At 42.5% G+C, this 16,035-nt stretch overlaps 2 protein-coding genes across 3 annotated transcripts in view; one reads left to right on the plus strand and one right to left on the minus strand.

Annotated features, from left to right (window-relative positions):
- Positions 1-13,852, plus strand: LOC129181046 (serine/threonine-protein kinase 38). Of its 2 annotated transcripts, none has more exons than XM_054775688.1 (14): positions 1-57; positions 3,175-3,312; positions 3,961-4,012; positions 4,841-4,963; positions 5,142-5,225; positions 5,308-5,431; positions 5,507-5,661; positions 5,869-5,980; positions 9,096-9,157; positions 9,786-9,903; positions 9,989-10,112; positions 10,235-10,330; positions 10,990-11,084; positions 11,820-13,852. In XM_054775688.1, exons 2-14 carry the CDS (start codon positions 3,182-3,184, stop codon positions 11,954-11,956), a joined length of 1,413 nt encoding a protein of 470 aa, XP_054631663.1. In that variant the 5' UTR covers positions 1-57; positions 3,175-3,181; the 3' UTR covers positions 11,957-13,852. The 2 variants fall into 2 exon arrangements, with proteins under 2 accessions (XP_054631663.1, XP_054631672.1); XM_054775697.1 differs by having other exon boundaries at positions 5,869-5,971.
- The window catches only part of LOC129181054 (mitochondrial carrier homolog 1-like), a 23,319-nt gene continuing 12,702 nt past the window's right edge, over positions 5,419-16,035 (minus strand). The window contains exon 12 of the mRNA XM_054775709.1: positions 5,419-15,979. Coding sequence (XP_054631684.1) covers positions 15,905-15,979 — 75 coding nt within the window. The 3' untranslated portion in view covers positions 5,419-15,904. The remainder of the gene's footprint in view (positions 15,980-16,035) is intronic.

Genomic DNA, 16,035 nt, shown 5'->3' on the forward strand with positions numbered 1-16,035 from the left:
GACACATTGGGCGCTGTTCAGTAGAGGAAGAAAGGGCAGACAACACCTTCGATAAAGGTAATAGATGATCAAAGAACAGCCTTCCAACTGTTGATCAAAGATAAACAAATATTTCGAGTATGCGTAAAAGTATTAACCTCTGTTGTACATGTTGATAGTGTTGTCTCAAGTGTCTTCGCTCACTAAACCTCTCGATGTTCTTCAGCAAATAAGTGGCTAGCGTGAGTTAGCTAACTAACTACTGTCAAGGTGGTTTATACACGAGTTAGCGAAACTTTTTAACCAAACGTTGTTCTCGCTGAAGGAGCAGTAAAACCACCAGTCCTACAAAATGGTAAACTTGCATTTTGTGGACCACCCTGTGTTACTCATCAAAACTTGACGCTGTCTGGAACTTTAGAAGCTAAGCGGCTAACGTTAGCAGGTAACGTTTACGCTGGAGACATTTGCTTCATATGCTGTGTGGATTTGCTTGTATCCTGCCCTTTAAGGTAAATGGTTTGCGTGGCCATTATTCACCATTTCATGATAGTTTGTGACCTTTTTAGTTTTCTTCCACTCCCTTCGACGTCGTGGTCGACGCTGCGTGTCGTCGTACTGCTTTATTTCGGTCGTGTTGCGTTAGTCATACAAACTTAATGTCACGTCACACAAGTCGTGGCAGTAAGATCAATGCGCAATGTCGTCTTTCCAAATATTCAGAAATATGTAATCACAGCTGCGCATAGTTTCTTAGTGTATAGTCTGTCCTCCCACATGACAGCCTGACGTGTACATTTCACAGTAAAATCATGAACATCTTTGTGAGATGTCAACAAGCTTAATGCGGTCAATTTAATGTTGACAGAAGAAAAGTATCGACTTGTTTGTTTTTTTTTTAAGCAGATTAAATATTATTTTGACGCTGTCCATATGAGAAATGAATACAATTAGTAAACATGTTTAGGGCTGCAGCTATCGACTATTTTAGTAATCGAGTATTCTACTGACATTTTTTTTTTTATTAATCAAGTAATCGGAAAAAACTTATTTTTGCTTGGTTGAAGAGCAATTCTGAATACGCAAGAGAAAATAAAACATTTCACTAAATAATGAGCGACCAATTGGTTTAATTTTTTTAGTTAATCGACCGTTTTATTTCTTCTTATTTCTTCACGTTGTGCATCGGAACAAACTGTATTTTCAGAATTTTGGTGCTTTTGTAGATGAATTTATCCATCCCAAACTGTAACTGTTTACTGGAAAAGGAGACAAATAATTACTTTACTAAGACTAAATTACATATTCCATTGTGTTGATGGCTGTGCATTTATAAAGCCTAAAACTTAGCCTAAACTTAGACAGGATGACTAGAAATAAGACAAGTATAGTTGATAAGATATTGAGTTTTTGCAGTGTTCAAAGTAAAATGGAGACAACTTCTGGAGTGGAACAACAACCGAGTGAGTGAGACACGAACTTCCTTGTTCCTGCACAAGAGCTACCCCCCACCCCCCACATATATTGAAACTATACATATAAAAAGTGATAGATATTTAAAGCTTTGTCCTTAAATACAAAGCCTTGTGTTAACGTTATATTCTCATTGTTCCTTTTGCTCTATTTTTTTTAACCTTTTTTGCTGTTTTTTGAAATTGTATTTTGTTTCTGCAGTGATGCAATGACAAATGAGACGGCCCCTGGGCCGCACTCTGGTCACCCCTACTTTTGTCGGGCTTGTGGCGTCCGCTTCGAGCGAACTGCAAGTCTTTTTGTCTTGTTGGCATGGGCGAGCGATGGTGGTTGAGTGAGGCTTTGTTACAACAGTCAGTCCTAACAAGCGGCGTTTTTTGGAGGTGCACATCTATGGAGTTACATTTGTGCCTTAATTTTGAAGTAGCACAATTCTGAGCTACATTAACGTGAAATAATTACTGTTGCGTGAGCAGGCGCATCGCCGCGCTCTGTCACTCTCGCTCCCTGTCGCTGAAATAAACCCTGAATGAAGTTGCGTTACCGTCGGAATAAACTGCCACACATTCAACAGTAGTCACAGTTAAGAGAAAGCTAGCTCTCCACACCGCTAACGTTATTTTAGTAAGGTACATTAACCTTAATCTCACTGATTTGCGCTACGTTAATGTTACCTTGTCTTGGCTCCGCCGCTCCATTCAGGAGGAGATGATGCTGCATATAAAAAGTGCTGTTGTGGTATGCAAGTACCGCGTCACAACGAATGCACGTCACGGTGCTAAACCTGCTGTTTAGCCACATTTTCTGTCTTTTTTTTGTTCTTTTTTACGTTTTCTTTTCATTCTCTTAAATTGCCTATTCACATTCTCCCAAGCGCGTTGGTGATGGAAACGGTTCCTCGAGGCAGAAAAAAAAATCCTTCATTATTTTTTGCAATTGAAGCACTCGACTTACTCGAGGGATCGTTGCACCCCTAAACGAACGTGTTTGAAATGTAAAACGGTACCTTATTTCACAAATGGCGTTACACTATTTGTAGTTTTCCTCGTGATATCTATTTGCCGTATGAATGCAGCAGCTAATGTAGCAAACATGATGCTGAACCGTCAACACACCGTATCTTGGCTAGACCACCAGGAAATACCTCTCCATTTCCTCTAGTCTCACCTGTCCTATATGGAACGAGCCACCATGTCTAGTCTGGAGTGAGTGATAGAAAGATGGAAATGTGACTTATATATTGTATTCCGACAATTGTGACTTCTAACATACTGTATATAAAATCCCTTAACAGATGTTAGCACCATGTAAAGGAGCACACGCCATCTAATTATCTAATTAAAGATGATTACAGGTAAATTGGTTGTGAAATTGCTTTGTTGGCACACACAAGTGTCACTGTAAAACCATTATGGGTTTGACTTGCTCCTCTTGTCATAGACGAGTTATTGTGAGCTAAAACTGCTCTCAGTTCGACTCCACCTTGATCTTTCACATTTCCTTATTGTTTCTTCAGAACTGTGCTGTCACAATGCCTCTTGCTTTCCTTCCTCTTTATTCATCGGTCTTCATATGATATCATAGGCTGTAGTTTTCTCTGGCTCAATGCGGTAAGAACCGAATTAGCATTAGGATTTGTCCGCAGCGGTGTTATTTATGTTTAGCGATGCAGCGCAAGATGAATTGCCTGCCTCACGTTTCTATATATGTGTGTCGTTTCAGGTAAAGCATGGCAATGACGGGCCAGAGCTCATGCTCCTCCATGAGTAACCACACCAAGGAACGGGTCACTATGGCCAAGGTGACCTTGGAGAACTTCTACAGCAACCTCATTGCCCAGCACGAAGAGCGAGAGATGAGGTAATGGCGAACAATGTCATGCATTGTCAGGTGGGGAAAACTACCGTAATCAACATGACTTACAGATGACAGGGCTCGTGTGTCTGGGCAGTGTGCCAAATGCCTTTTTTAGATTAAAAAAAAAAGGTTTATGTGCTGACATGAACTAACTGAGGACAAGTGGCAATAAATTTAGACCCCTTATTTGCCGTGGAGCACATGCATACCTCATAGAAAATATAAATAAAGGTCCTTTTGTGGTGTATGAAAGCTCTTTCCTGTGAGTGAAAGGAAAGTAAATACCCCATCATGCTGGTCAATTGGATAGTGGAACAAGCTTTCTCATACATGTACAGTATTTATTCATGCAAAATGTGACATTAGCTGTCCTCCATAATGTAGGTCAAATACCTTGACATTTAAAACAAACATAAACATTACTTTACTATTTTAAAAGCATTGTGCTTAGGTCATGTATGGAAAGTTAGAAAACATTTCAAAGTGCACCTGAATTGTTTTGTGACTGTTTAAAAAAAAAAAAAAATCTGTTCGTTTTGTCGTTTTCTGAAAAGTGAATAGTCTCGTCTCGTTCTCGTGAACCCAGCATTGTGTGTCGTTTCGTGAGGTGTATGGTGACACCCCTATTAAAGTGTAAAATATTCTGCTTAGGCAACAGAAACTGGAGAAAGTGATGGATCAAGAAGGCCTGGCTGATGAAGAGGTGAGTGTCGGTTCTGTGCTAAGACCAGTGGAATTATTTGAATGGAGTGAAGACGGTGTGCGTTCGGGATTATTCTTTGGTAAAGGAATCATTAGCGTAAAGACATTCAGATTTTACATCTGAAGCGTCAATCACGCCCTACGCATTTCTATAATCAAATAATCTCTTAATTTGCGGTTGAGTGATTGATAATCTTAGTAAAATGGGCCAAAAAATGTATGTGATCATTACGTATTAGGCATAAAACTGCATCAATTTTGTGATAAACTGATAACATTTCCAACGATTACCGTACTTTTTCAAAAACCAAATAATCGTGTGTACATTTCTGAAAGTCCAAAGTGCAAGCAGAAGTAGATTTTATTTTAATAAAATTAGTTGAATGCCCTCAGAATATGCATATTCTGTATATGCAGAACTTTGTTGCTTATTCATAAATATGGAGGTATATTCATATAAATCATTTTTTTGTTAGTTTTTTTTTTAACAATTTAATTTTAAGTATTGTGTTATATTGTTCAAGCAACCGTACAAAGTAGTTTAATATGGACATGTTGTCTTGTTACAAGCTGTACTGTTCTGTCATGTAAATGTAAATGTGAGAGTGTGGTCACATGCTGGTACATTCCTGGTTGGAGTTCCCGTCCTGCAGTAGTACGAGCCACGGGTGATGGCCATGGAAAGGCATTTATCGGCATATGCCGATCACGAAATCGACCGATTCCGATCGCTGGCCGATGGATTGGAGCATATCTACTTATTAGTTATTGTGCTGGTCTTACTGGTATTGCGCGTCTGTGTTTAATACTGACAATGTGGTGCCCGCAGAAACGCATTCGCCGTTCTCAGCACGCCAGGAAAGAAACTGAATTTCTTCGCCTGAAGCGGACCCGACTCGGTCTGGAAGACTTTGAGTCGCTGAAGGTGATCGGCCGTGGAGCTTTTGGAGAGGTAAAATCACATCCTGGATGTCATGGTGTTCTGTGTTTGGCTAAAGACTGGCAAGGAAAGCAGATTGTCGGTGACGCCTACAAGTAGCTCACACACGGTTGTTAGTGGTTGAAACCGCCGAGGCCACATAAAACCACGTCAGTCAGGACCAGTGTTTTATCTTCTTGCTTTCTTGCAGGTGCGTCTGGTACAGAAGAAGGACACGGGCCATGTCTACGCCATGAAGATCCTTCGCAAAGCTGACATGCTGGAAAAAGAACAGGTGAGGCCAACATGATGCAAGCGACGCAGTGCTGCTCCAAATCTGGTGTTACTCCGGTTAATTGTCGGTTTGATTGTCTAAGGTGGGTCACATACGTGCTGAGCGGGACATCCTGGTGGAGGCAGACAGCCTGTGGGTGGTCAAGATGTTCTACAGCTTCCAGGACAAGATGAACCTCTACCTCATCATGGAGTTTCTGCCAGGGGGTACGAGCCACACTGCTAACTCTAACTGGCCATTTTCAGCAAACATGCTTGTGGTATTTGCTATTATTCCCATAGGGGACATGATGACCCTCTTGATGAAGAAGGACACTCTGACAGAGGAGGCCACTCAGTTCTACATCGCAGAGACGGTCCTGGCCATCGATTCCATCCACCAGCTGGGCTTCATCCACAGAGACATCAAGCCAGACAACCTCCTGCTGGACTCCAGGGTGAATTATCCTGTGCTGTCATGGCGCTTTACAATAGTCACAGTGCATTTTTATCTACTCATTTTATATTATAACATAATTTGAATAAAGATGTTTTTAAATGTTAATTAGAAGGCAACAAGTAAAATGTAAACATGTTAAAAGTGTAACTGCTGAGTACTGTTGCATGAGGAGGTCATGGAAGTATTGACTGTGTTGTTATTTCAGGGTCATGTGAAGCTGTCTGACTTTGGATTGTGCACGGGACTTAAGAGAGCACACCGGACAGAATTCTACAAGAACCTGAACCATAGCTTGCCCAGTGACCTCAGTAAGCAAAGTCAGGCAACATCTTCCCTTTGGTTCCAACGTACTTTGATTGCACAGCAGTTCTCTCACTCCTCTTGTCAAGCACTCATGTCATGAAAGTCGCACAGTATCTGCAGTAAGCATGTTTGAGCCGCAAAAGAAACCAGAGTGGTGCTTATTTGCGCATCCAAAGAGTGACATTTCGTGTGAAAGCAGTCTTCACATACAATGCATGACCATAAGTTGGAGTATAACTATGTTTTTCAATCCATACATACAGCAGTCCCTGCATGCTTGCCATTCAGCATTCACGAGCCCGCACATGCACAGATTTTTTGTTAGACATTTTTATTACTTATTTATTTTCCTCAGAAAATTGTCACTTTTTCCACAGCGAACATATCTGCTGGACAAGTCGGTAATAATGAATATGTGATAATACAGGTAAAATGTACATCACACACGTACCAGTGTCAAAGACGAAAAGAAAAAATGTTTACGTTTGTTTTTGTGTTTTGCTGATAGTTTTTTTAGTGTGAGATTTTACACTTTTTTCGGTGGTCTCTGAACGCACCATAGTTGCTGTGAGAAGCAAAAGTGAAATTTATAACTTCTACACTGTCATCCAGATACCATCTGTTTATCGATCATCTTACATTATTCATTTTTGGTGAGTACGTATGCATGTCATCATTTCAAATGCCTTTCATGTGTGTGTGAGGCATATCGAGGAGGGACGCAGACGGTCCTGGAGCTGAATCTCCTCTAATAATTACAACATAATGACAAATCAGAGGGGAACGTGAAGATAGCAGGAGGGTTTGGAGGTGGGGCGGGGGGGCAAGACATTTTTATGGACACATTAGTTACTTGCGTGTTTTTGTTCGCAGAAAGCGGGGATCTGCTGTAAACCCAAAATAACATGCTTTCATATTCCTCGGCTTTTGAAATGATTTTGAGTAGCTATTATGTTCTGCCAGGGAAACCCAACGAATGATTCATTGTGGCTCCAATGATGAACACACTGTTCACACTTTGTTAGAGATCTGGACATCTCAACATGGTCCAAAAATGAGTGGTTCTTTTAATGTGATGCAGCCATCCAGTGTTGAATGTTGAGAATCATTTCTTGCATACGTGTATCTCTGTGTTATGTTCTTATTTACTCTTTTCACAACACGGTTGCACTTTGAACAAAGTCGCTAACATTTGGTTTACATATCGAGTGCTAGGGATGTTCTGATACAACTTTTTCACTTCCGATGCAATTCTAATATTGCAGCTTTGAGTAACGGCCCGAGACCCATCCGATATCAGCACGAATCGTACATACTTTTATGACGTGTTTAGTAGCATGGAATGTTGCAAAGGGCTATACAGAAGGAATGAGAAAAACTAACCCGTTTGCTTCTTTATCCATCTGGTAATAGGCATAACGTAGCAAGGCTCAACATGCTCAGGGGCTGGCTCTTTCATGTAACCAATAGGGATGAGCCGAATACTCGTTATGAACGAGTATCCGTTACGGATAATGCATTTTTGACGAGTACGAGCAATAAACGAGTACATCTCGTCATTATCTGTAATCGTGATGAAAGAAAATCCTCATTATGTATTCACTCTTCACACTCTGTGATTGGCCAGTCACACACAGCGACCGCCCCTCCCGAGACAAACTCTGCAGGCGGCAGCCACAGAGGAGCTTGAGCGCCGTCTCATTCACGTACGCGGTGCAGTTGGCAAGTTGACAGCTGCTCATGTGGCGCTGTCCACTGCCTCTCTGCTCCTCTGTTTCGGTTTGTATCTAAAGTTAAACTTGGTAAACTTGTTCGGTAAAGTACGTGGTGCTTTTGACAAGACAGCGCTGTGCAGGCTTGTGTTGGGTCAGTTACATGTGCAGCAACTCAACTGGTGGAGCATGACCGCTTGTTTCCTTGAAATGTATTTTTGTCTTACTCCATGAAGTCACCATAAAACAGGCGTGCTACCTACAATATAAGAATATAGTTCATTTTCAGTTGGGAGTACACAGACGGTGGTAACAGTAACCTGCATTGACTGGCCACAACATTAGGTACACCTGCACAGCCGCATCAAACATTGTGCCTGTATGGCTATCATGCTACATTACATACACAAGCGTGGTAAAATATTCCACCCCGTTCAGTGCGTTGCAGTATGCACGTTGCAATCTTAAACTTGTTTCGTAACGTGCGCGTTGCATTTCACAAGACAGCTGAATACGCCTCGTGTGGCAGTCACTGCCGGTGGCTTATTTTTTTTTGTCCGCTTGCTTCTAATTTGGCTGGTGGTGTAAAGTCAGCTGGAAAGCTTTGCTTGTAGCACTGAAAGCGGTGCTTTTGAGAAAAATACAGTAAACAAGGCTGACAGATTATTTACCCGTTTGCCATCACTGGATGTTTGCATGAATCAGCAACTTCACACAGTTCATTAAAAAATAATTAAAGTCCTACAGATCGCTTACACACACACACACACACACACACACAGTACACACAATAAATACAGCAACTTCTCATCAATCCAAGTCAATTTCACACGTAAGATAATGTACAGATTTAAGTCCCACCCACGTCCAGTTAAACCACGACCACTTCCGGTTTATGCCCCGCCCACTCCGAGTACCAATACGGACACAGTATCATTGACATGGGTGAACCGATACAGATAGCGGTGTACTAGCTCATCCGTAGTAACCAATGAGTTTTTGCCGTCCCGTGGGCGTTTCTCACACTTTGCAAAATGTGTCAAACAGCGGTGGATGTTTCAGGAAGCCGTGCAGGAATCCTGCTTCAAATACACGATGCGGTCGGTTGTAGTAAACTTCCCTGGTTCTGTGCCACCACGGGAAACTTGGATGCAATGCCTTGGCAAACATGTTAGCGCACACTGTTGCGATCACGCGGGCTCTGCATGCCGAATAGAAGTCCTGCTGCTCCATAGAAGTGCTGGCGCGGAGTCTGGAATGAACTGCTTGTATCAGAGATTTTAGATTCAGGTTGATATGATCTGATACTGTTTTTTTTTTCCTGATATCAGACCGGTACCAATGTCTGATCGGGACACCCCTATTGTGTAAGTCAATCATAAGAGCATTGTGATACTGACATATTTTCTCTTCACAGCTTTTCAGAACATGAACTCCAAGAGGAAAGCAGAGACCTGGAAGAGAAACAGGAGGCAGCTGGTATGAATGCTGCATGCATCACCTCACAAACCTTGTATACGTGAATGTAAAACGCTGAAAAACAGCTGCACATCTATTTGTTATTGTGAGCCAAACATTTTCACTGACTATGATGGAGGTTAACCAACACTTGACTGTGGGAGCTTTGCACTAATGTGAAAGTACGCCGGAAGTACTAAGAACAACAAGCAACTGCTAATGTGTGAGTCTATCTTATTTATGTCTCATAAGTCTTATTTCCTCTGATTGTAGCTACTATATCGGGTAATACAATTGTAAAGGTGACTATAAGAGTGTTATTTCGTGTCTCCAGGGTTCTAATAATGTTAAAAAACGCATTTAGAAGTTTGTAAACAGGTTTTCCATGCAATAACTACGAAAGTATTCAATTCATTATTGAATCCTACTTTGCGGAAGTTAGCTTGTCGCACGCGGTCGGGTCTGGAATCAATTAACCGCGGTAAAGGAGGGATTTCTGTACAGTGGTTCTGTATTGTATCACTCATGGTAAATGTTTACTTTGGGTCTTCCATTTGATCACTCTGCATGATGTCCCTGATGAAAATCGGCTAGAAATCACATTCAAGGTCTTAGGAATGTAACTACTTCTCCTATCATCCCCGTTCAGGCGTTCTCCACTGTGGGAACACCAGACTACATCGCCCCTGAGGTTTTCTTGCAGAACGGATACAACAAGCTGTGTGATTGGTGGAGCCTGGGTGTCATCATGTATGAGATGCTCATTGGTACGTCATCATCTTATACACCGCTGCAAGTGGTAGCCAGACCTGGTACCAATAGTGCTAATACTGTGTATGCATGCGTCTTCAGGCTATCCGCCATTCTGCTCGGAGACGCCTCAAGAGACGTACAGGAAAGTCATGAACTGGCGGGAGACGCTCACATTCCCTCCAGAAGTGCCTATTTCAGAGAAGGCCAAAGACCTCATCCTCAGGTAGGACCTCACTTCCACCACACACGCAGATGCCGCAGCATGACACTGTGAGGATCAGAGATGCGAGGTGCAATGGCCGTTAGTTTTGTGTGTGATGATAAGCGTAGACTTGGTGTCTGCAGGTTCTGCTGTGAAGAGGAACACAGGACAGGTGCTGTTGGTGTGGAGGAAATCAAGTCCAATCCATTCTTTGAGGGTGTAGACTATGACCATATCAGGTAACACTGACCCCTTGTATTTTTTTTGCAGTTACCACACTGAAAATATGTAGAAAAGATCAGTTGACCGCAACGACAAAGCAACAAAAGATGACAAGACGTGCGTGCAACAGCCGTGTTTGATTACACCCAGCCCACGTTGTACCAAGAAAATCTGATCATTCATTATTGAAGGGCAACACAATCACGCTAATGCTGCTTTCAGGACTGCAGGAGAGATGTATAAATATCCCATGTAAAGCTTTCAAGGGAAAGACCTCGAAGCAGCATTGTTATGCACATTTTCCTAATTCTGTTATATTACAACTCATATAGTAGCACATACTTGGACTGTTGTATATCTACAGTATGTACGTGCAAGCGAATGCAGTCAAAGCAAGTGTGTGATTTTCATCTTAGCCTAGATGGGAATGTGGTGGCAATGCGGTTGACCACACCTCCTTTTATGACTAACACACCCAGCGGGTACTGCTGTTTAAGCGGCGTGGCAGAGAACATGACGCCACACAAATAGCAGCACAGACAACTGCACTGTGCTCTGTGCCTCATGTAAGAGACCAACTGCAGCATGTTGGATAAATACTGAGTTGCACACACTCGTTACACACCGCAGAATGATGCAAAGCGACTATGAATATGACAACCTGTTTGCTGTGCAGAGAGAGACCTGCAGCCATCCCCATTGAGATCAAAAGCATCGATGACACGTCAAACTTTGACGAATTCCCAGATTCGGATATCCTCACACCAACAGGTATGTTCACGTTGCTTTTCACATGTACAGTTATCCCTCGCTATATCGCTCTTCTGATATCGCCCCCTCACTATATCGCACTTTTTAAAAAACATAAATGGTTCCTGTTTTGTGATTGACTACGTCCTATTATAGTCAAGAAGTATTGAAAGACAAGTTATGTGTCACGTTCTGGTCACTAGGCATCAGTAATGTTATGAGACATGACGTTAGATTACATCACCTTTCACACTGCAAGGAGACTGGCTACTGAGCCAGCAGAGCCGAGCCGACATGCCATGGCTGAGATAGAGTGGAAAAATAGGTTCTCCTCGCATTCCGTGTGGAATTGGTACGTTTTTGGCCTCATCTTTCTTCCCCGCTCCGTTTGAAACAAGTTTAAGTTTAGAATAAGTAAATTGCTGTTGTATTGAGTGATGACCACCTGCGTTTTTCCAACGGGTTGACAAGCTCCTGCTAAAGAAAGAGGCACCATTTCCTCAGTGACTCGCGAGCGGCGCAGTATTTAAACGATTAGTAGTAGTTAGTCAGGAGATTAGAACATGGTCATAAATTAGCCACACCGCCGTATAAGCCGCAGAGTTCAAAGCTTAAGAAAAAAGTAACGGCTCATACACTCAAAGTGACAGTAGTTTTGGGGGGGGTTAGAGTCCACGTGGCATGTTCATGCATGCATTAAAAATGGTGACTAATCTCTCCTGAGTTCATCTGAATGACGTGGCCGTCTTCCTCCAGCCACTCAGGTGTCCAACCACTCAGACGCCGACCTGAAGAATAAGGACTGGGTGTTCATCAACTACACCTACAAGCGCTTTGAAGGCCTCACCGCTCGGGGAGCGATACCATCCTACATGAAGTCCACCAAGAGATGAAGCTGCAGGCCACAAACAAGTCCTTGCCTAAACCCTTGTCCGAGGACGGACAAGCTGATCTCTCCCACTGGGGACGTGGGGGTGATTGCTTTCCACAATAGGATCTGCTGCCTTCATTTCTCTCCATCTTCACTTTGATGCCTCCAGGGCCACCCTCCTGCTTTATGCTCACGCACACGAGACTGAACTCGGACTCTTTTACACCAGTGGAAGTGGCAAATGGGGAAATATATATATTTTTTTAAAACTCTGATACCAGCATCGTCACATTCCCTCTTTCTAAGCCAGCACTGTTCTTCTTCTTTGAACCCCCCCCCACTTCTTCACTCACAGGTTGTACACATTGGGTAGGCACTTGACGGGAATCAAGTGCTCTTCAGGGATTTTTTCCAAATGTTTGGAATGGTGTCCAACCAAAGACTGGATCAAGAACCACCCCCCATGTAATAACTTCCAGTGGTGGTTGCATACTAATCTTGCGTGATGACAAGAGGGAATTGAGTAAAGTAACATTGCAATATGGTTACATACATCCGCCATGGGCTGCCTTTAGCACCTTATGTGATGTTAGTCAGGCCATCGTCTTCATTTGGGGGTTTTTGGCCTACAGTTCGCACCAAAGGAATCAAGGTCATGCATGGAGGCAGATTAACCCAACTGTCCTAAGTAGTCCCATCAGGTGACGGGAGCGCGCATGTGATTTATTTTAATTTTTTTTTAAGGAATGGAATCAACACACAGTGCAACTGCTTACCCTTGATACTAGTTTGCATCCACTTAGATGACTGAAGCTGTCCTTTGTCCACAATATCCAACATGCTGTCTTTTTTTTAAATGAATGTAAAGCAAGTTTTAAGGTGTAGCTTTTTGTTTTTTTGGCTCCAATAATTCCAAATGCTGATTGTCTGAATGTACAAAATACAACGATGTAAGCCTGTTTGCTCCATAGCAGCTTTGACATGGATGGATGACACAGTATGCATTGTAATGACAGTGCATCACACAAGTTCACTATTTGAAGTTTTTCTTTTTAATATCAGTGATTTAATTAAATATCTTGTAGAAGATATGCAAAATTGAGCGCATGGCCACACAGTCAGGAGACCTGGAATATATGGGTTTGAATCTCCGTTTGGGCATCTGTGTGTGCAGTTTGCATGTTCTCCCCGTGCGTGTGTGGGTTTTCTCCGGGTACGGGTATGTGGTATTCCTCCCACATTCCAAAAACATGCATGTTAGGTTAATTGGCGACTCTAAATTGTCCATAGGTATGAATGTGAGTGGTTGTTTGTCTATATGTGCCCTGCCATTGGCTGGCGACCAGTCCAGGGTGTACCCCGCCTCTCGCGCGAAGTCAGCTGGGATAGGCTCAGGCATACCCCCACCACCCTAGTGAGGACAAGCGGCATAGAAAATGAATGGATGAATATAGAATATGCATGGATGGATATGCAAAGAGGTGTAATCAAAGCAATGCCATTGCGCCACTTTTAACACCTAGCTTTTCCTTTTGAATGACGACTAAAGGTCAAATGAGTCCACTTCGATGTTAACATTAGTTTCACATTGCCTTTTTACATGAACCATGCTACATGTAATCTTTTTTTATGAGGACAAATGAACTTCCATATACAGTCGTTGTATGAAGGTTGTCTATAATTAAGACTTTGTATGATGAAGTTGAGTACGTTTTTTAAGTGATCTGTTAGGGGAGTGATTGTGCTTAGTCGCCTTAAAAAGCAATATACTTGTAGTGTCCATGTTGGAATGACAAGATCTGTGTTACAAATGTGTGTATGTTTGCTTCTGTCATCTAGACGTGTGAGGTGCGGGGGATTTGGGACAGTGGGATGTACATTATTTTTTATTTAAACCACTTCTCTTTTCACAGTGTGAGGCTGTTTTGTATTGTCCTGCTATTTGACAATGAATTACTCTGCACTTAATATGTTGTCTCCTTAACTACACTACTCTTGAATGAGCGATAAATCAACTTTCATTGAGTTGAATCGCTCACGTGCAGTCAGCCTTGTTTAGAGACCGACCCAAAGGGCGCAAACTTTCCTGCTTTGCGGAAGTAAGGTACGCCAGACGTAACACACGCACGCGCACTACTAGTAGTAGTAGTATGTATGTTAGCAAATGATTAGCTATCATTCCCACCGAATTACTGCAAACTGTTGATCAAATTGCTTTTGTGTGTGTGTGTAAGGGCTCCGGAAATGTAGCCCAATACCATCCAGCCGTGAGTTACCAATCTTATTCGGGCCGAAAGACACTTTACGCCCATCTTTATTCAGCTTAAAAATGAATTATGAAAAATGTAACCTTTGTTTGTACAGTCTGCTCTTTTAAATCACAATTGGTAACATGCTAGCCGGTGAAGGTGTATGTCCAACCCACTGTCACGTCGTGTAATGGCCACTAGGTGGTAGTGTTGTATCATTGGGGCGTGTGCAGTTTATCAACTCGTCTGCAAGATAGCTGAAATTGTATTAAGCGGTTTAGTACGTACATTCCCATCAAAGGAAAAATGAAACGTAATATGTATATTATAGTATATTAAGAGCGTATTAGACAGTACTGTACCGGAATGTTGCCTGCGTAAGTGATGGCGTACCATTTCCTCCCGAACTTTACCATCATGACCAACATTAAGCACAAATATGACATTTAAGACTAAGACGTCATAACCGTTTTGATACCGAACACAAAATGAATGTGTTTTTGATATCTTTCATTTCTGGCATTGATATACAACATTTAATCAACTCATGTAAATGTTTCCATGTTGGATTCTGACACAATCATACAAATGTCCCACTAGAAATGGACAACTATTAGACCACACAAATGTTCATTTCTTGCTTTTAGCTGACAGTTACTTTTATGGTATAGGCTACTACTCACAAGAAGTTAGGGATATTTCAGATACATTTCAGGATAAACCTAAAATGTACTACTGTATAAACTTTACAGGTGAACTTAATTTGAGCTTCTCGAATTCTGAATGCACACGTCCAACATGTTCAATACTTAACGCACAACCTGCTGTTCTCTAACACAACAGTTGTGAATATCCCTAACTTTCTGTGAGTGGTGCTACTGTGGCCCGTCTTCAAACGTCTGCCTGCATTGCCATTTTTCACCCTGACATCCAACACTTGCTTATTCCATGCAGTGTCACAGGTAAGCTGGGGTCGATCACAGCTGACTTAAGGTGAAGACGTGGCGTGCGCACTCAACTGATCGGGATCACCTGTCAATCACTGATGGACTTACACGCCGCACAGACAGTTCAAATTCCTACGTCCCACAAATCTGCAATTCTTCCCTGCTGCAGTGCTTAGTTTGACCTTCAGCAGCCCTTAAGGACATGCCTTAGAAATATGGAAACTGGGACTGGTTGGTGAAGCGCTTCTGATCCCTGAGCACGGTTGAAGTGTCCACAAGCAAGACGCCAAACTCGGACTGGTAGATTCTTGCAGTAAGGAGCTGCTGAAAAGTTTCAAACTAATCCAGAGGTCAGTGATTATTATTATTTTTAAATCATCCTCTACACTTAAATAAAATAATCATTGTTCCAAGTAAACACAAAAAAAGTTTAGCTGTTGACATCATGCAGGTACGAACTACATTTACTAGGTAGGTACCTTCCGCAACGTAAGCACTTTACTGTATAGTTGATGCTGTGTTGTTGGAACAGTGGGGGGAATGCGTGGTTAAGAAGGCAGCCTGTGAGGGAAGGGCCGCTGGTTTGATTCCGTAACACTGCTGTCACCCCACGTGTTCCTCAAGCGCAAACATTTCTGACCAGTTCCATCTTTGCACTGCACTGTACAAGCACAGTCACTCGCTCCTCCTCCCCTATCGGAGTGTCAGCAATAGGAATACAACACTGAACAGGAGGACGACGTGCAGTCCAGGATGTGGTGATGATGATAATGATCAATCGTTGATGGAGGGCAGAGAGGTCACCGGCACACGGCGAGAAAAGAAGCTGGATCCTCTGAACAGGAGACCCTGATGGGAGAGAACCCACTTATCTACCCATCGACTACTGTACTTGCATCAGCCTC

The sequence above is a fragment of the Dunckerocampus dactyliophorus genome, chromosome 1 (assembly GCF_027744805.1).
Source record: "Dunckerocampus dactyliophorus isolate RoL2022-P2 chromosome 1, RoL_Ddac_1.1, whole genome shotgun sequence".
NCBI classification, from domain to species: Eukaryota; Metazoa; Chordata; class Actinopteri; order Syngnathiformes; family Syngnathidae; genus Dunckerocampus; species Dunckerocampus dactyliophorus.

Coding starts and splice junctions, on each gene's coding strand:
- LOC129181046 (XM_054775688.1), top strand. CDS start 3,182: ATGGCAATGACGGGCCAGAGCTCATGCTCCTCCATGAGTAACCACACC. Junction 3,313..3,960: donor CACGAAGAGCGAGAGATGAG/GTAATGGCGAAC, acceptor TATTCTGCTTAG/GCAACAGAAACTGGAGAAAG. Junction 11,085..11,819: donor GGATATCCTCACACCAACAG/GTATGTTCACGT, acceptor GTCTTCCTCCAG/CCACTCAGGTGTCCAACCAC.